Consider the following 20,640-nt stretch of genomic DNA (forward strand, 5'->3'; position numbering starts at 1 on the left):
CCCAATCAATACAAGCAAACATCTCACACACATACATGTAAACAGCATTTTTATAAAACAACATGCAAACTTTCCAAGTTTAACCCAAAAATGTCCAGTATTAATCTACATCTATTAACTGAAACTTCCTAAAAATCCTCCCTTTAGATGACAGTGTAAATGAATTCAGCACAACTTTTCTGAATATCCTAAACAGTCTTGGACCTCCTAAAAGGAAGAGACTAAACACAAATAATGCACTTTGGCTATCCAAAAAGAGTAGAGTGCTAATACAGAATAGAGAAAAAAGCATGGAAAGCAAAAATATAAAACACCCTGATATCCTGAAAACATCTGAATGTTTTACAATCATGCTAAAAAAAATAATGAAAACAAAAAACTATACTATACTTTATTATATTGTACTATACTATACTACACTGTACTATACTATAATAAATTTCAGAATAATATTAAACAGAACACTAAAAAATTCCAGACAGCCATTGAAGAAATCTTGCATCCCGGCCATAAATTCAGCCATAGCCCCTCTCCCAATAACTCGTCACTCGAAACCACAATACAATTCAACTCTTATTTCATAGATAGTGTAACATCTATAATCATGGCTTCTCCAACATCTGATCCTAACCCTGCCCAGCACCCATGTATCACCACCTCCACTTTCACCTTCATACCTGTGCCCTCATTCTATACAAAACCACTGTTAAACAAACTCAAACCATGATCTACTTCAGCTAATGGCCTTCCAGGCAATGCTTACCATGTCTGAATTTTTACAAATAGGTCATTCCAGGAATCTCACATTCTCTCTTTCTCCTGGAAAAAGAGATACATTATCTGTCAGCACAAAGGAGGAAATTTAGCAGACATTACTAAATTTATACCTATAGCAATCTTAATCCGCCTCTCCAAAATACTTGAAAATGCATCCAAAGCAATTTCTAAACTATCTCCTGCAGGAAGAACACCTAATCCTCGACAGAACAAAGCTTCTGCCTTTCCCATAGTACTAACACTTCACGTTTAACCCAAATAGATACTGTAAATAAAGCTAGACATAAAGGGAAAATAGCCTCCTTTTTATTTTTAGACTTATCTAAAGCCTTTGACATTGTTTGCCTTGGCAAATGTCTACTTCAAAGGTCCTCATTAGGTCTTTCTCAACCAACCCTTCTACGGTTCAAAAGCTACCTATTCAATAGGTATCAGTCAGTAAAATGGCACTCAACCATCTCTCCATAACTCCAGTCACCACCAATGTACCACAAGGATTTATCCTTGGTCTCTCCCTCTTTAACATTCTTACCAACATCCACCAAACATCCACATAATGGGCCTCACTAATACAGTGCGTAGATGACTCCACTCATTTGCACTTGCAAACATTATTTATTTAAAATCTTCTGTTTTGATAATACAACCTTTGCATCACTTCTCATAGCAAATCATTTGGCATGATAGTAGATGATAATCTTAAATTTGACCTGCATGTACAAAAGTGCATAAGAAAAACTTGTAAAAAATATGGATGCTTTATACAGCCAAAAACATTCTCACCAAAACAACAAAAGTTACAGTTTCCACTACTTATCTCCACCCTACATTTTTTATGGCTTGCTCATCCTTACTAACCTTCAGGAATCATAAAAAAATCAAAACATGATCAATGCCATAACAAATTTGCTAAATTTGCAGCAAATAACCATCTTAGAACCCACCACTGTATAGCACCAAAAAACGTAAATTGGTTAGAACTACCCCATCACCTAACATATACACAGCTTCTTACCACCTATAAAATTATCCAGAATTCAACTGCTTGTCCAGCACTAAATAACATTCGACACAATTATGTTCCTATTTGATCATTATGATTCAGTGACCAAAAACTCCTCTTTATCCACAAACTTATCAAATCTGTCGGGCATTGTCTTTACTTGTCCCATGTTGCTAAGGCTCGGAACTCCTTATTACTATCCATCAGGTCAATACCCTCCTTCCCATCATTCAAAACCATTCCGAAATACTTCCTAGTGAAAAGTTGGTTATGTTCTTGCTTAACACAAAGATAAACTATATCCCTAAATGTGAACAAATACCTATTTGTACCTTACACCGCCTTACTCTGCCCTCTTCTCTCACATCTTTACATCTATCAATTTCTCTGCCCTGGCTTTCTCTCAAAGCATACCACAATCCTACTTTTGTCTTACTTTATATTGCAATTACTATTTATATTATACTAATTTACCTTTTATTTTTCTATAAACTGGCTAAAATGTTTCTGTTATATCATTGTCATATAACTTGTATTTATACTTAACTTATGTTTTAAAAATTATGTCTAATTTGATATAATTATTTAAACTATAATTGTTTTTATATTGTTTTTAAAGACTGTAAAATTTGTCTTCTTAAAATCTTATCTTTTGTAACAATTTGGAGCTTTTCTCCTCAGGTGTCTGCTAAAAATGTGCTCCTATCCAATTGGTCTTTCTAGGACCTCAAGTGTCAGTAAATAAAATAAACAAATAAATAAGTTAAAACCAAAAATTCCACCGAGTGAATTTAGACCAAATGAATTAGACCAAATGTACATAGTCTAAGTGAATAAACACTAAAATTACACCAAATTAATGGAACCCCCTCTCTGTCTCTCTCTCCGTCTCTCTCTCTCTCTCTCTCTATATATATATATATATATATATATATGTATATATATATATATATATATATGTGTGTGTATATATATATATATATATATATATATATATATATATATATATATATATACATATATATATATATATATATATATATATATATATATATATATATATATATATGTAAATACATATGGTATAAACTGATGCCTTGCCTTTGGTCTAAATGCAGGTTTGTCTATATCTATTTGATTGAGTGCATTTGGTCAAGATATCCAGAGGTCAAAAGGTGTGTGAGTATCACAGTTCACAGGTAGGAGAATATTCCTTTTCAGTGGAGAAAGTGCAATCTCAAATGCTGACTTTCCAAATGTTTTGTTTCACAGAGTTGCAGCTTTGATGAATCACATCAGTGAAGCAAATGACTCATCTGTCTGTCTATTTATCTATCTATCTATCTATCTATCTATCTATCTATCTATCTATCTATCTATCTATCTATCTATCTATCTGTCTATGTATGTGTCTCAGCCTGGGGAGCTAAATAGAAAACAAAATACACAAACAGCACAATATGTAAACTAGCTCAAGGAAACTTGTACTGACATGAGAGGATAATAAATACCATACAATTGAAATAAAATGGACTGGAAAATGTCTGTTCAATGATCAGGCACTTCATTATAATAATGAAATAAGAACTAAATCTACTGATGTCTTACAGGAGCAGAATTCTAAAAGAGGAATACAATTTGGTGCAATGGTACACGTGTTGAATCTCCAAGACTGTTCATTTTTAATCATCCTTATGTAAACTATGACTGTCAGGTTATCTATCCTCTGCTAGTACTAGATGACTGAACCTCAAGGATTAAGCAGTTGCTGCTGTTTGCAGCACATCAGCTGTTTTGCATTTGTGGATGCCTCATTTAGTTCTTACAGTTTAAGGTTTATGCATGCTATACTGTTTGCTGTTGCCTTGGGATTTTTGGAGACCAGATTATTAAATGAATTATAATAATTGTGTTTCGATTATTCATGTAGCTTTCAAGAATATGCCATCTGACCTTAACATCATCTTAATTCAAGAATAATGAATTTTGATCAGCTAAGTTATTAAAACATCAATGAGCAATGAAAAGGTTTAAAAACATGAACCGTGAAAGAAAATGTATGTTTAATGCAATCTTGCCAGTTGTCTAAAGTTAAATATTGTGATGGCAAAATCTCTGTTCGCCAAACGAGGCATTGCAGCTTACCTACCCAATCTAAACTTTATTGAGCAACATATATTTTATAGGCTCATAGATAAGTAATGGGCTTTCAAGCCATTTTAAGCCAAGCCATTTTCTCTTTATGTGCTCAAATTAACCAATTCCATTTGGTCAGAGACTGCCCTTACCCAGACCACGGTTGATAATTATACATTACCTCTAATGAGAATAACTGGATAATTCCTTAGATAATTTAAGGGGACCCCATGCATGGGATAAAGCATTTAGGAGCTGCCTTTGCCTATTATTAGTATAGGGCAGTCCTGGGTTAAATTTTCTGTTTCCCATCCATTGATATAGGTCATGCTTTAATATGGACAGGGATGAACTTTGTTTTATGTGACAAGGGAGTCTACTCCAGAGCAGTGGAATCACCTCCAATCCATCTTGCTGATGTCATAGAAATTTAGATCCCTAGAGTCAGTATTTCTGATGCTATTTAACTCTGGTGCCATTTAACTTGCTGATGTGCAATAAATTCATTAGTACTTGGTCACTGGATGTCTTGTATGGCAGACACATGTCCCCTCTTAGCAGTCTATAGGAAACCAAGTGTAGTGGCAGGACTTTGAGTCGGTCCATGTAGGACATGTTGTTTAGGCCTTCTGTTCTTTTAGTAAGATGTCTCTGAGATCATTCCAATCGTTGCATGTGTATGAACAGATACATGCCAAAGACATCATTATATTCAATGAATGTTCTAATGAGTGCTGAGTAAAGGGGGATAATGGCATCCATAGATTTAGACACAATCCCTTTGTTTATAACCTGTACAATATAAAAGGACATTCTTACAACAATGGACACATGTTGGTCAAGGGTTAGGTCACTGTCCACATAAGTTCCCAAATCCAAAACAAATAGTTCAACTCTTAGGGGCATATTGTTAATGGGGTAGTTCCCTGGGATAGCTGAATTATCAATGGATACAGTAATGCATTTTTTTGGTATTTAGTTTCAATCCATGAGTTAGGCACCAGTTATTTATTTGGGACAGGCATGCTTGCAGGATGGCTAAGTAATTTGGGGATTGAATAACTGCTCCTAGCTTGCAATCACCTGCAAACCTAGTCAGCCAGAGGCTTTTGATATTTTCTATTATTTCAGAAAAGTAAATGCCAAACAGGAGAGGGTCCAGCACATATTCCTGGGAGATGCCAGTGCTGACTGCTCTCTTTGTGGAGGTAGCTTGCTCTGTTCTGATTTCCTGTATCTTATTGGTGAGCCTGATGGCAATCCAGCAGATTACACAGGAGTTTATTCCTAGTTTACTTGGCTTTTCTACTCTGCCTAAATGGGAAAATTGTGTCAAAAGCTTTGGCCAGGTTAAGGTATGTGTTGTGCTCCATTTTTGCCTTCATCCATTGCTTTGGTAACCTTTTCAAAAATATCCACTAGGCTGAGTAAGCATGACATGCTCTTGATAAATTCAGCATTTGTATATCCTGACTGATTAGTTGCATGAGAAGTCTTTCCATGGCTTTGAATGTGAGACTGTCAGACATGTGGGTCTATAAATGCATGGGTCCATGGAAGTCTCTCTCTTATACAGAGGAATGACAGTAGCTGTTCTCCCTTCACTTGGTACAAAACCTTACTGGAGGCCGAGGCTGAACAGTGTTGTTAACAGGTGTGGTAAGCAATGAAATATGGTAAAATACTCCACAGTATACAACCTAAAAAGAGAACTTTTAAAGTCTACCTTTTTACATCAGCAAGTTATAAATCAGCAACATTACTGTTAATAAATGTCTTAAAGCTAAGGGTCATGCTACATAACTGTATCACTTTCATATTAGTAGCATACATTACCTTTAGTATAGTTATAGGTCTTACTTTCTTCTCCAGTCACACACTGAATGGAGGGTTGCTTGATCCAGGTGTCATAGGATAGTGTCAAATCATTAGTAATACTGTAGTCACCTTCAGCACTAATTATTTCAGGACTCATTCCTCCAGTCAAATGTTTTCCAGAGACATTCCAATAAATCTGCATGCTTTCAGGAGGGTCATATACCAGACATATAAGTGTCACATCAAGTCTTAAAGTAATCATCTCTTGTGAAGGACCAGTAATAAATATAGAAGGTTTTGTCAAAGTTCTGCCTGCATGTTAAAAGAAAGAAATAAGTAAAGTTAAGTGTTTACTCATTACGATTAAGTAATTTAAACAAGATATCCACTTAGCAGCATTGCTTTCTCTGTATATTAATTAGGATATTGTGCTAATAAAAGATAACACTTGACATAGGATTTCCCTTTTATTAAAGACTTTCTAAGATTCAGATAAATATATATTCACAAGGCATTATGTAAGAAAAACATGTTTGAGAACAAAGTGCACACCTTTACAAATTCCCTAAATACAACTAGAATGATATTTGTTATAATTCCTAGGAGAAAAACCTAGTGCTTTAATTAAGATAAGAGTGCATATTTATTTATATGTGTACTTTTTGCACCATTTACTGCTGGCTATTCTCAAAAGGTATCCCCAAATTCTCAGACTATTACGCTTTTTTTTATTATTTTGTTCCCAGTATATAAACTGTTGTGTTACCAGAATGATTTGTTTCACAGACCCATATATGTATAGTGATTAAAGGCAGTCTCATACAATGACAAAGTGATTTCAACTAGATATCTAGTTGTTATGGGCCATTATCAGCTTGCCAATATCCACCCACATTGGGCATCTCCTGCCTCTTCAAGGGTAAAGCAAGCTAGGCCTACGATGAATTTATAGGTATCAATACAGTTGTCAAGGTTTGACTTAAAGGAACTCTGGTACTCTTTACTGGGTGGGATTTTTGATATCTCAGAAAGATACCCTGTGACCACATTTAATTAGAATAGTTTTAGGAGGGATCAGAAGTGGTGTGTTTGGTGCTGTTGAGCAAGTAATTGGGTATATTATTGGGATTCACATAAGCGATAATTTTAGCTTTTGCAACATATTAAGGAAATGCACTACGATAATTTTGGAAGAAGGAAGGGACTTTGAAAATTCAATGACTGCTTCTGGTGCAAAGTTTGCACTAAATCCATCTACAAGTTTATTATTAATGCCTTTAGGATCAGAGTGTGTAGTGCCATTATGAGTTTAGTCAGAGTGTTGCTTAATGTTATATTTTATTCATTGAACAGTAGTGGTGCTGCAGTAGCGTTGTCCCCTCACAGCAAGACGTTGTCGTGTTCGATTCTCAGCTAGAGCGTCTTCTGTGTGAAGGCATGCATGAATGGGTGCGCCTTCATTGAAGGCTGTGCATCAGGGCTGGTAACTCGGCAAGTAAAAATCCACTACCAAACATTAGTGGACCGGAGTTCTGCTGTGGCGACCCCTAACCAGGATAAACCGAAAGACACAACAAATAAATGTGGTTAAAAAAGGACTCGTGAGTATTCTTGGCTTTGCAATGCATACTAATTTTAAATTGTGTTCTTATTTGATCTCCCTTTTGTTAACTTCCAAACTGTTGTGATCTTTTTCACAAATTATAGAATCTTAGTAGATTTTGATTTACTGTAGTCTACAATTATCTTTTTTATTTTATAACACAGCATACTAATGCTGGTATTTCATCAAAACAGTCTAGTTTATGTTCCTCAATAAATTTGGTTCTGAATTGGACTGCTTGGCTTATGTCATTTGTTGCAAAAAGGATAACTGGAGGCTTCATGAGGAATGGAATTCTTACAGCTGAATATTTTATTACTTAAATAATTGTAATAATGTTACTTAATAATTGTCACAGAGAATCGCCTTCTCTTTGACTCAGGCATTAAACTGTGTAAAGGTAGGACTGCATTCAAGACCAGTGTCTTACCTTCACTTACACATCCATAGTAAGATCCATGATGTTTCTCAGCATGTATTTCTGAGATGAGTATCTCAGTTCATTCACACCATCATGAAACTTTACAGGTCATAGCCATATTTGTCCTGTTTAAAGAACAATGCAACATTCATGACTTCAAGGAGCCTGGCCTAAGAAAGGGGGCTAGCAACCTGTTTTTGTTCAGCCTAGTAAGTATAGAGTCTGTATGCCTAACAGCTGAGTGACTGGTTATTTGGACATTCCTACTTGGATGAGCAGTAGTAGAACAGTTGAAGACTTCAGCCTTGTGACTCCCTAAGTTATGCAGTTATAGTGACATTGTGTTACTGGGGAGCTGCTCAAGCTCTTTAGTCCTGATTCATGGAGGCTTGGGAAGTGAGTTTTTAACAACCTCAGCAGATGGTGGTTTAGTTTCTCCAAGCCCTCTAAAATACCGGGACAAAGCCTATACTCTTACCCCCGGATTTACGAATCCTCTGTGTAAGACTTAATAAGTCTTACTCGGAGGCTGCAGTTGAATGGAATGATGTCAGCATGCCATGAATATGCATGAGGGTATGCTGACTCAACCGTAAGTCTTACACGGACCGTGTAAGAAAGCAGAGGGCGTGTCCAACTGCCGAGCAGTCTAAATGTCCACACCCCTGCAAGTGTATTAAAAGTAAAAGCAAACACACAAGAGCAAGTCCGCTCAAATGTCCCTGCACCCAACACCACACTCCCTGATATTGTAAACCCCTATCATAGTTCTAAAATTCAAAATATTACATTTTTTTTAAATTCCCAAAATAGCTGCCCGTATTTGCACGTGTGTGCGCGAGTGTGCCCACTGCTTAGCTAGAGTTAGCAATTCTGACATGGAAGAGCATAAGAAAGAATGTTTATGCAAATCACACCAAATAGCAGTAGCGTAATGGTAGAGCATTTGCACAAAGCAAAGGCATTCACAGTTCGAGTCCCACCGCTCCCCTTCGTATTTATTTTTAAATCAGTATATGAAATAATACCTGACAAATATGTTTAAACATCACTAAAAAGCAGTGAAATGGCCAATGTATCAGTGAACAAAATAAATATTTTAAAAGATCCTGATATAAAATTGCCTGCAGTTAAGCAGCGCTTTACCCAGTGCAATAGAGTTGCCCATAGTTTAATAGCGCTTTACCCAGTGCAATAGAGTTGCCCATGGTTTAATAGCTCTTTACTCAGTGCAATAGAGTTGCCCATGGTTTAATAGCGCTTTACCCAGCACAATGTGTTTGTGCGGACATGTGCACCGCACCAACCAGGGCACAGAAGGGCACCGAGGAGCAACGCAGAGCAAAGTTGCTTAAATGCAGCCACACCCCCTAGCCTGTCTGGACAGTATGAAAATAAAATGAATGACAAGGTCCGAACTCAGGACTCTGTGCGTCAGAAGCAAAGTACAGAACTACTAAGCCATGACAACAAAGGGGAAACAGCCACTGTTAACATTCATATACTTACTAATGATAGTTTAACCATTACTAAGCAGGTCTGCAGTCAGCCAAGAATTTTACAAAATGACCAATCACAAAAAAGTGCGGGAAATGCGGCATATTTAAGCCCCACAGGCAGGAATATACGTCATAACTGACTGTAGCTCACATCTGCAGTTAGAATGTCTGGTGTTGGAGAGGGAACATGCTTCTTAGCGCAACGTTGGGGCATCGAGGAGTCCAAATGCATGGTTTGGCTCCTTGTCCACCATCATGAGTCACAACTCCTGCAGGGTCAGTTCCAAGGGACAGAGTACAAGGCAGAGGCTTGGAACCGGTTAGCTCGTGACCTCACCAGTGCCACAGGCGTTCCTCAGACTGGTGAGCAGGTCCATCACCACCATGCAGACCTGAAGAGACGAAAGCAGGACCGCCTGAACCAATGGATACAGGAGGCCCATGGGATGCGGGATGCCCCACAACTGAGTATGTAGCCGTGGAATGCAGTATGTAAGAATTGGTAATGGAGTATGTATAATGAATAGGTATGTCTCAATATCCCTTCATTTACTTTATAGCTGCAGATGACCATGCTATGAATCAGCAAGCCTATGCTGATAGGCTGCTAAGGCTGCACCACCAGGCAGGTTAGTGATTATTCTGCATGTATTGTTATATAAAATATGGGAGAGAGCATGAAAGGAAGTGTTGTAGTCAAATAATACAGCCATAAAATTGCTGGAATAAGTCATCTGCATGTACTATCAGATAAAAATGTCAGAGAGGCAGAAAAAGAGTGTAGTAACCCATTAAGAAAGGTAGCATATGTCTGGAATAATATCTCTGCAGGCACTGCCATATAAAATAAGTGAGTGAGCCTGAAAAAAGAGTGTGCTAACCTATTAACTCCATGGTACAGCTACTAGGCCTGTAAATGGAACGTTGAGATGGAAGAAAGAAATGGGGCGAAGCGTTTTACCTAAAAGGCTCTTTTGCAAAGCTGCCAGGCCCGAGCACATGTAGCTGGATTCACCACTGTACCGAGCACATGTAGCTGGATTCACCACTGTACCACCGCTACAGAAAGGATCTATCTAGCTTGTTGTTGCCTCAAAACTAGAAAATATACTTCAGACAACAGACTCGTGATGAGTTCTACTTTCCTTCGCAGCAAAAAAAACGGAGACGTAATCATTGGGGCAAATGTCCCCATTTATCAAGGATATTCACCATTTACATTTGCTTTCTGTGAAAGCTGCTGATGAGAGGTCCCAGAATGTGCAGGCTCATGCACAGCTACTGGTCCGGCTGCGCTGGTATTATGATTCAGAAAATTGCCTGAGCTGTGCATTTGATGAATGGCCCAGTAAAAGAAGAGATAAGTGCATGCAACGAGCTGTAGACTACCTTTCGTATAGTGACCCTTTGGGAACGGTTCTCACTTTCATATCAAGTTTTGGTGTTCTGCTTCTGGCAACAATCCTTACTGTCTTCATAAGATATTCCCTCATATGTAATCTGATGTAATATGTTTCACAAACCTCTGATACAGCTGATCTGTATATGAATAAAATGATAGCTGGATTACAAATCATCTACAACATTCCTAGTGATAAGGTGCTAGAAAGGAAACCCAAGCTATACTGCAAGCATAGTCAAGCCTTGACAGTCCGCTGCTCCTGATATAAAAAGTGAACAAGAGATAACGTCTATCAGGAAATAGATACACTCTAGAAAGGCACAATCCTCTCTCATTCCCATCGCTGACAAATTTCTACTCGTCTCCAGGTGCTAGAAAGGAAACCCAAGCTATACTGCAAGCATAGTCAAGCCTTGACAGTCCGCTGCTCCTGATATAAAAAGTGAACAAGAGATAACTTCTATCAGGAAATAGATACACTCTAGAAAGGCACAATCCTCTCTCATTCCCATCGCTGACAAATTTCTACTCGTCTCCAGGTGCTAGAAAGGAAACCCAAGCTATACTGCAAGCATAGTCAAGCCTTGACAGTCCGCTGCTCCTGATATAAAAAGTGAACAAGAGATAACTTCTATCAGGAAATAGATACACTCTAGAAAGGTATCTATCCTTTTCTAATTAACCTCCAGAAGGAACAGTAACTCCCAAAGTTGTACATAAGTGCTGCTAAGTCCGACTGATAGCTAGCGCACTGGGTTCAACAAAAAAGTAACAGCTACCCACTTAAAAGTAACACCATAACAAATATAATACAAAAATAATCAGAATTAATCATACAGACAATTACTTATCTAGTGTGCCTGTATGCCTATCTCTTAGCACGAGCTACAATTTTTACAAAGGGCAGCTTACCATATGTACTGGCCTTAACTTTCATGTATTTGGACAACTTTGTAGACTGAATAAACCCTTTGAATTACTGCAGTTTTCTTTTTCCTGAACCCAGGCGAGAGCTTTCTAAAGTAGGGTATGTAAGAACTCGCTAAATATGACTGCAAATACTGTATTTTAAAGTTAACGACTACTCATGGACCTGTTCTGATGTTTATAACCAAATTGTATGCATTTTTACTGTTTTTCTGAACTAAGTTTTAGCTGAAACTAAGTCGCTAATTTGAGCGTTACGCACTTGGCGTCAACGTGGGCAACAGTATCAGTTTAGAGTCGAAAAGAACCAGAGACGTTAATACATTGTGTCTAAGTCAGCATTTTAAACTCTATATAATCTGTTGTTCATGTTAAACCTGTAAATGAACTACTAACTGACAGGGAACGTAGATACTCGCCTCAGCGTGCCCATATAAAGTTTGTTTTACTGTATCAACGGTCACTAGCTGCGATTTAATTTATTACCAGCTAGTTGATTCTACATTAGTTACAGGATCTTAAAGCTACTTGACTAATTACTAGAAGGCTACGCTAACAAAGTGTTGTTTGTTTTAATGCTAAGTACTAGGAGGCTACGCTAACAGAGTGTTATTTGCTTTAATGTTAATTGTACAGCTCTATTATATTTGCTACTAATAATGTATACTGGAAGAATGAAGTAATGTCAGCATGGTCTTTGCTTTCTGCACTTTTCAATAGGCACAATCCTCTCTCATTCCCATCGCTGACAAATTTCTACTCGTCTCCAGGTGCTAGAAAGGAAACCCAAGCTATACTGCAAGCATAGTCAAGCCTTGACAGTCCGCTGCTCCTGATATAAAAAGTGAACAAGAGATAACTTCTATCAGGAAATAGATACACTCTAGAAAGGTATCTATCATTTTCTAATTAACCTCCAGAAGGAACAGTAACTCCCAAAGTTGTACATAAGTGCTGCTAAGTCCGACTGATAGCTAGCGCACTGGGTTCAACAAAAAAGTAACAGCTACCCACTTAAAAGTAACACCATAACAAATATAATACAAAAATAATCAGAATTAATCATACAGACAATTACTTATCTAGTGTGCCTGTATGCCTACCTCTTAGCACGAGCTACAATTTTTACAAAGGGCAGCTTACCATATGTACTGGCCTTAACTTTCATGTATTTGGACAACTTTGTAGACTGAATAAACCCTTTGAATTACTGCAGTTTTCTTTTTCCTGAACCCAGGCGAGAGCTTCCTAAAGTAGGGTATGTAAGAACTCGCTAAATATGACTGCAAATACTGTATTTTAAAGTTAACGACTACTCATGGACCTGTTCTGATGTTTATAACCAAATTGTATGCATTTTTACTGTTTTCTGAACTAAGTTTTAGCTGAAACTAAGTCGCTAATTTGAGCGTTACGCACTTGGCGTCAACGTGGGCAACAGTATCAGTTTAGAGTCGAAAAGAACCAGAGACGTTAATACATTGTGTCTAAGTCAGCATTTTAAACGCTATATAATCTGTTGTTCATGTTAAACCTGTAAATGAACTACTAACTGACAGGGAACTTAGATACTCGCCTCAGCGTGCCCATATAAAGTTTGTTTTACTGTATCAACGGTCACTAGCTGCGATTTAATTTATTACCAGCTAGTTGATTCTACATTAGTTACAGGATCTTAAAGCTACTTGACTAATTACTAGGAGGCTACGCTAACAAAGTGTCGTTTGTTTTAATGCTAAGTACTAGGAGGCTACGCTAACAGAGTGTTATTTGTTTTAATGTTAATTGTACAGCTCTATTATATTTGCTACTAATAATGTATACTGGAAGAATGAAGTAATGTCAGCATGGTCTTTGCTTTCTGCACTTTTCAATTGGCACAATCCTCTCTCATTCGCATCGCTGACAAATTTCTACTCGTCTCCAGGTGCTAGAAAGGAAACCCAAGCTATACTGCAAACATAGTCAAGCCTTGACAGTCCGCTGCTCCTGATATAAAAAGTGAACAAGAGATAACTTCTATCAGGAAATAGATACACTCTAGAAAGGTATCTATCCTTTTCTAATTAACCTCCAGAAGGAACAGTAACTCCCAAAGTTGTACATAAGTGCTGCTAAGTCCGACTGATAGCTAGTGCACTGGGTTCAACAAAAAAGTAACAGCTACCCACTTAAAAGTAACACCATAACAAATATAATACAAAAATAATCAGAATTAATCATACAGACAATTACTTATCTAGTGTGCCTGTATGCCTATCTCTTAGCACGAGCTACAATTTTTACAAAGGGCAGCTTACCATATGTACTGGCCTTAACTTTCATGTATTTGGACAACTTTGTAGACTGAATAAACCCTTTGAATTACTGCAGTTTTCTTTTTCCTGAACCCAGGCGAGAGCTTCCTAAAGTAGGGTATGTAAGAACTCACTAAATATGACTGCAAATACTGTATTTTAAAGTTAACGACTACTCATGGACCTGTTCTGATGTTTATAACCAAATTGTATGCATTTTTACTGTTTTCTGAACTAAGTTTTAGCTGAAACTAAGTCGCTAATTTGAGCGTTACGCACTTGGCGTCAACGTGGGCAACAGTATCAGTTTAGAGTCGAAAAGAACCAGAGACGTTAATACATTGTGTCTAAGTCAGCATTTTAAATGCTATATAATCTGTTGTTCATGTTAAACCTGTAAATGAACTACTAACTGACAGGGAACTTAGATACTCGCCTCAGCGTGCCCATATAAAGTTTGTTTTACTGTATCAACGGTCACTAGCTGCGATTTAATTTATTACCAGCTAGTTGATTCTACATTAGTTACAGGATCTTAAAGCTACTTGACTAATTACTAGGAGGCTACGCTAACAAAGTGTCGTTTGTTTTAATGCTAAGTACTAGGAGGCTACGCTAACAGAGTGTTATTTGTTTTAATGTTAATTGTACAGCTCTATTATAGTTGCTACTAATAATGTATACTGGAAGAATGAAGTAATGTCAGCATGGTCTTTGCTTTCTGCACTTTTCAATAGGCACAATCCTCTCTCATTCCCATCGCTGACAAATTTCTACTCGTCTCCAGGTGCTAGAAAGGAAACCCAAGCTATACTGCAAGCATAGTCAAGCCTTGACAGTCCGCTGCTCCTGATATAAAAAGTGAACAAGAGATAACTTCTATCAGGAAATAGATACACTCTAGAAAGGTATCTATCATTTTCTAATTAACCTCCAGAAGGAACAGTAACTCCCAAAGTTGTACATAAGTGCTGCTAAGTCCGACTGATAGCTAGCGCACTGGGTTCAACAAAAAAGTAACAGCTACCCACTTAAAAGTAACACCATAACAAATATAATACAAAAATAATCAGAATTAATCATACAGACAATTACTTATCTTGTGTGCCTGTATGCCTATCTCTTAGCACGAGCTACAATTTTTACAAAGGGCAGCTTACCATATGTACTGGCCTTAACTTTCATGTATTTGGTCAACTTTGTAGACTGAATAAACCCCGCTCTGCTCGCCGCTGGCCTGGCTCGCCTGCGTGCCCCACCCTGCCCCCATATCCCACCCGCCCCCAGTAACCCTGAATTTATACTTATGTGACCCCACCCCCTCATTATCTCTTAGCCATTCGTATGTTATCTCCTCACTGGAAGGTACCACCTCCTCTAAATTTGTACTTTTTCTTAAAGAAGCACCGATATTCTACAGCAATGAAACCCACTCAACCTAACTATACGAAATCAATATTAAATACTTTATTTCTTATGATACCACTCTGTACTATTACTTACCTAGCTACCAAATATGAAGACCAACCCTACTCAGGGTACCATTTCCCAATTTGTCACACCCGTTCTGCCCTATCCAAACACAGCAACATACCTGACATTCAACAATTATATTGTAAAATTCCTATGCCTACCTATCATTACCACTATAAACTCAACCAAAATCACCCCAAGTCAATAAAGGATCAGAAGTTATTACTGAAGCTAATTAAGCTATTAGAATATCTCAGAAAAAATATCACTAAATATGGTGATATCCACCTCAATCCTGGTCCCACAACCATCAATAACTCTAACAACCTGTCAACAATTCCAAGATCAACCAACTCCCTCCAAATTTACCACCTAAATATAAGAAGTATCAATAATAAAGTGCACAACCTACATGCTCTATTAGCCACACACCATCCAGACATAATTTGTTTAACTGAAACCTGGCTAAAACCAGGGACCAAAGATAATGAAATCCTGCCACCTGGCTACAGTATATACAGGGTAGACCGCTTAAAAAGAAAGGGAGGAGGCATAGCAGTACTATACAAAAATAATCTAAAGCTAACTTTAAACAGCATGCAACCACATAAAATATCCAACGCCGAAATACTTGCCTTAAAACTACAACTAAATAAAGAAAAAAGCATAAATCTAATTACATTGTATATCCCTCCTGGGAACAATGTAGATACACTGGAAAACATACTAGACTGGCTAAATAAAAACTGCCCTCAAGAAACCATAATCATGGGTGATGTCAACATTGACTGGAACCTATGCTCTGTAGAATCTAATCCTATCCACATTAACCTTTATGGATATTCCCAGATCATAAACACTTCCACCAGAATTGGTAATGCAGACCAAAAAGAAAGTATTCTAGACTGGATCCTAGTAAATTGCCCACCACACACATACATGTCCGGGACCGCTCCAAATGACCTTAGTGACCACCTCATCACATATATCAGGAAAAACAAAACAGGACTCTCCAAAACCCCCTTGTATAGGTCAGTTAGAAATAAGAAGCAGTTCAACCTTTTAAAGTTTTTGACTGAACTCAAATCTTGTAACTGGACTAATCTTATATATCTCCCTCTGGAGGAAGCAGTATCTACTTTTAATACTACCTTCTTAGCCATACTTGATATTCACGTTCCTAAAAGATTAATTAAAACTAAAACTAATACTGCACCCTGGCTCACAAAAGAAACTAAATCCAACATCAAAATCAGAAATAAAACATGGGAAAAATGGCGCTCAACCAAACTACCCCTAGATCGGATAAAATTCCAGCAGGAAAGAAATGCAACTAAAAAATCCATACTAGCTGATAAAAAAAACTACTATTCCCAACTACAAAATAAATATCATGACAATCCTCAAAAATTCTGGGCTGGTCTCAACAACCTTCTTCGCCCAGGCAAATCTTCCACTCCTACCCCAGAAAAGGAATCAGATAAAACACCAATAGAGGTAGCCAATACTTTCAACTCTTTTTTTACAGATACTATCCAAACCTTAGCCAACCAACTACCTGCCACCTGCTGCCCTATAACCAAAAACATCCCTGAAACCACATCTACTTTTAATCTACAACCTGTCACCACTTCCAAAATAAGAGCCTTACTACAAAAACTAAAACCTACTACTCTCGCTGCAGACCAACTCCCAGCTGAATATTTACAATTAGCCACTGATGTTATAGCTTACCCCATAACCATACTAATTAATCGTACCATCAAGGAATCTACTATACCCTCAATTTGGAAAATATCCCACGTTATCCCACTCCATAAGGGTGGTTCATCCACTGAATTGTCAAACTACAGGCCAATAGCTATAATGTCCCCTCTGGCCAAAGTCATGGAAAAATGCATACACAAGCAAATACTTCACTATCTTACCCAGAACAAACTACTGACCAGTTCTCAACATGGTTTCCGTCCTAGCCACAGCACAACGACTGCCCTGCTCTCCTTTACGGATACAATAAATCAAAACCGCAACAACAAAAAAATCTCATCTGCTCTCTTTCTAGACCTCTCAAAAGCATTTGACATGGTCAACCACCAGCTACTTCACAATACTCTACAGAATCTCAACTTGGACAACCTAACGTTGGGCTGGTTCCAAGCCTATCTCTCAGGTAGGAAACAAGCAGTTCTCTGGCACAATAGTTCCACAAGGATCCATACTAGGACCACTTCTTTTTTCAGTCTTTATCAATGACCTACATAAAACCATCCCCGAGGCAACATGTATACAGTATGCCGATGATTCGACACTAGTATGTTCGGATACATCTATAGTTAAACTTCTAGCTAAAACCCAAGCCTGCTTTACATATATTGAAAAATGGCTAGCAGGACGTCAGTTAATCCTTAATCCAAATAAGACAAAATTACTACTCTTTCATCCAACCCATAAACTTCCCAACACTACCTTCACCATTCAATCAAACAACGGGACAATTATTACTCCAGATCCCCATACCAAACTATTAGGTGTGACCATTGATAATAAACTCAAGTTTAATACCCATATTAATCTCACCATCAAAACCGTGAATAAGAAATTAGGTTCACTATATAGAATCAAATCCTTTCTCACTCCCATAACAAAAGTGACCATTGCGCTTAGACTTGCTCTCTACACTCCTCTATGCATCCCCTGTGCTCAACAAGCTTAATAAAACCAAGCTGAACAAACTCTCATGTTCTTATAATCACATAGCCAGATTTGCTACGGGTATGCCATATAGAACCCACCACTGTAAAAACCTAAAACACCTGGGTTGGATAGAACTTCCAAACCTCCTACAACAATCCCAACTCATCGAAGCATTTAAAATACTAAAATATCCAGATAAAACTCCAGCACTAAATAACCTAGTCATACCATATACCAACCTAAACAGACTACGTTCCTCTAACTTACCCCTTATTCAAAAAGTAAAATCCAACAACTCAGGGGGGGATGCTATATTCACCAATGTCACTGCCAAAATATGGAACACCCTTCCATCTAGCATCAACACCATCACCTCCTTACACAACTTTAAGAAAAGTCTATTCCAGTATTTCAAGTCCCACTGGCTATGCCAATGCTCACACCCAGACTAAACCCCCTGCTATAAAGCTGTCTTGAATATTTCTCTCCTCTCTACCTTCTCCAGAGGGTACTCTACTTCCTACTATCTCTTCATCCAATCACCTTTTTTCCTTTTACCTCTCTAAGGGGCCAATCGAAAAATGTTAACTTACTGTACTGCTTTTGCACTGTCTGACTATATGACCTGTGTTTGTGGTCCTCTCGTGTTTTATATAATCAATTGTATTTGTTACGCTCCATATTCATTCTCTTTGAACTTAGTATAACCAATGTATGACTTCATTAAATGATCTTGCTCTACTCCAGATTTGTATCATAACCTATTGTACTGCAATGTGCCATCTTAATCTCTTGTATTTAAACTAACTTAAATGTGGAGCTTTTCTCCCCGGGCCTCCGCTGAAAATGGACATGTATCCAGTCGGATTTTTTCCCGGTCAACAAATGTAAAATAAAATAAATAAAATAATATGTCTTCAACTTGTCTGCCATATACACCGTTAAAACAAATAAAGGAATGATCCTGTGGAAAAGTGTGTAATGTGATTAATAAAGGTCTAAAACCCAGAGTGTGTCTGTGTCACAGAGTCTGAAATGTTGTTGTACCCTTGCATTATGCAAACAGTACTGTTTGAAAAGGTACTGGCAACCCAGAGTTGTGCAGTCCCATATAAAGTGGGTGATGGAAGTGCTAGTAGCTGTGAAACATATATACAGTCCACAACAGTCAGTTACTGGCTGGCATGAATAAGTAAATCTGGCACATGTGTAGCATGTTATTTTTACCCCAAAAATGTGAGTGTGTGTCAAGAAATGCAGGGTTCTGTATAAATCAAAGTGAAAATGTCATGTGAAAACATCCCAGATATGTACATAAAGAAATAGAAATGCAATCAAGAAATATGTAGCAGTAACATCTGCATCCTGGACAGTTAGTATGTCAGATATAGGTCAGGCATATATTGAACTAGCTAAACCCATTACACAACCTAATGTATGGTGGCAAGTGTAATAATACATGTAGGGGATATACACTTGCAGTCACTAGGAATGTAGTGCAGAAGAAAAGGTCATTAAAAGATGATAACTGAGGTTTTTTCTACACCCTACTGTATGTGCATAAACCATGCAATTCCACACCTCAGTGGGTATGTGTAATCTTAAATATTTGTTGGGACATATGTCCTATTGTTCTATAAATATTTGCATTCATGTTGATGCATGTGCCCTGTTTAAACACCACAATCATGGTGGCCTGTTGCTACAAAACATCCCTGCATGCTGTTGGATTAACCACTGTGGTTCAATATATGCATGTGTTATGCTTGCTGTTCAACTGTTGTACCCTTGGTGTGTTGGGTTAATGGGAATATTATTGCATGCTGTTACAACTAATCTGGAATGCTGTTTTGCTTATGTTGTAATTAAACACACCTAATCACAGAACGTATGGGAAGGCCGGTCCCAGCTGACCCACCTGTACCTCCTTAGCCAGCGAGTGCACCTGGCACCAGCAGGTCTGGTGCCCAGCCCGGGCTCCCCTATTCCATTGGTCCTGTGCCACCTTCGGGTGGAAGAGCTGCAGGGGATGGGGCTCATCCCCCTGTGCAAACCTGGGCAGAGAAAGGCCACCTGTCACCCTTCGAAGGGTCTGGGTTGTGGTGCATAGGGAGATCCAGCGCTCAGTCTCTGATCCCCCATGCCAGCTTGAGGCGAGAGTGGCACATTTCACCGGTGAGCCTGCCCATCCTACGCAGCCCCTAGCACAGCAACCCTTGGGGCTGTGAAGGTTCAGTGGTGACTGCCCATGGGTGGGGATCTCAGTTCCACTGTTACCATCTGTGGGCTCATGGGCATGCAATTTCCAAACATCCGAACCCGTCAATTGTGTTCACCCACCCCATGTGTCATACACCGCCCCTGTATGCGTCTTGTCTGTCTTGTCTGTTTACCTTCCCAACCCACCTCCCTGGACATACCTACTTCCTCTACCTCACTTCCCACTCTCACCTGAAAAAAAAAAAAAAAGGCAATCTGTACCCATAAAAAAATTACGCCCTATACATAGCTGCCCATTACGCACACATGTCCATCGGACAAACATATAAGCTGATAATTAGAATTGGCAGTGCAACATACTTTGTTCTCC

At 38.2% G+C, this 20,640-nt stretch overlaps 1 protein-coding gene across 1 annotated transcript in view; it reads right to left on the bottom strand.

Moving 5' to 3' along the window:
- LOC122808332 (immunoglobulin kappa light chain-like) overlaps positions 1-20,640 on the bottom strand; it is a 128,893-nt gene that overhangs the window by 70,830 nt on the left and 37,423 nt on the right. Inside the window, exon 3 of the mRNA XM_044079298.1 lies at positions 5,753-6,046. Within this exon, the coding sequence (XP_043935233.1) occupies positions 5,753-6,046 (294 nt within the window). The remainder of the gene's footprint in view (positions 1-5,752; positions 6,047-20,640) is intronic.

Source organism: Protopterus annectens, chromosome 8.part0, assembly GCF_019279795.1.
Source record: "Protopterus annectens isolate FY-2018-M chromosome 8.part0, PAN1.0, whole genome shotgun sequence".
Lineage (NCBI taxonomy): Eukaryota > Metazoa > Chordata > Ceratodontiformes > Protopteridae > Protopterus > Protopterus annectens.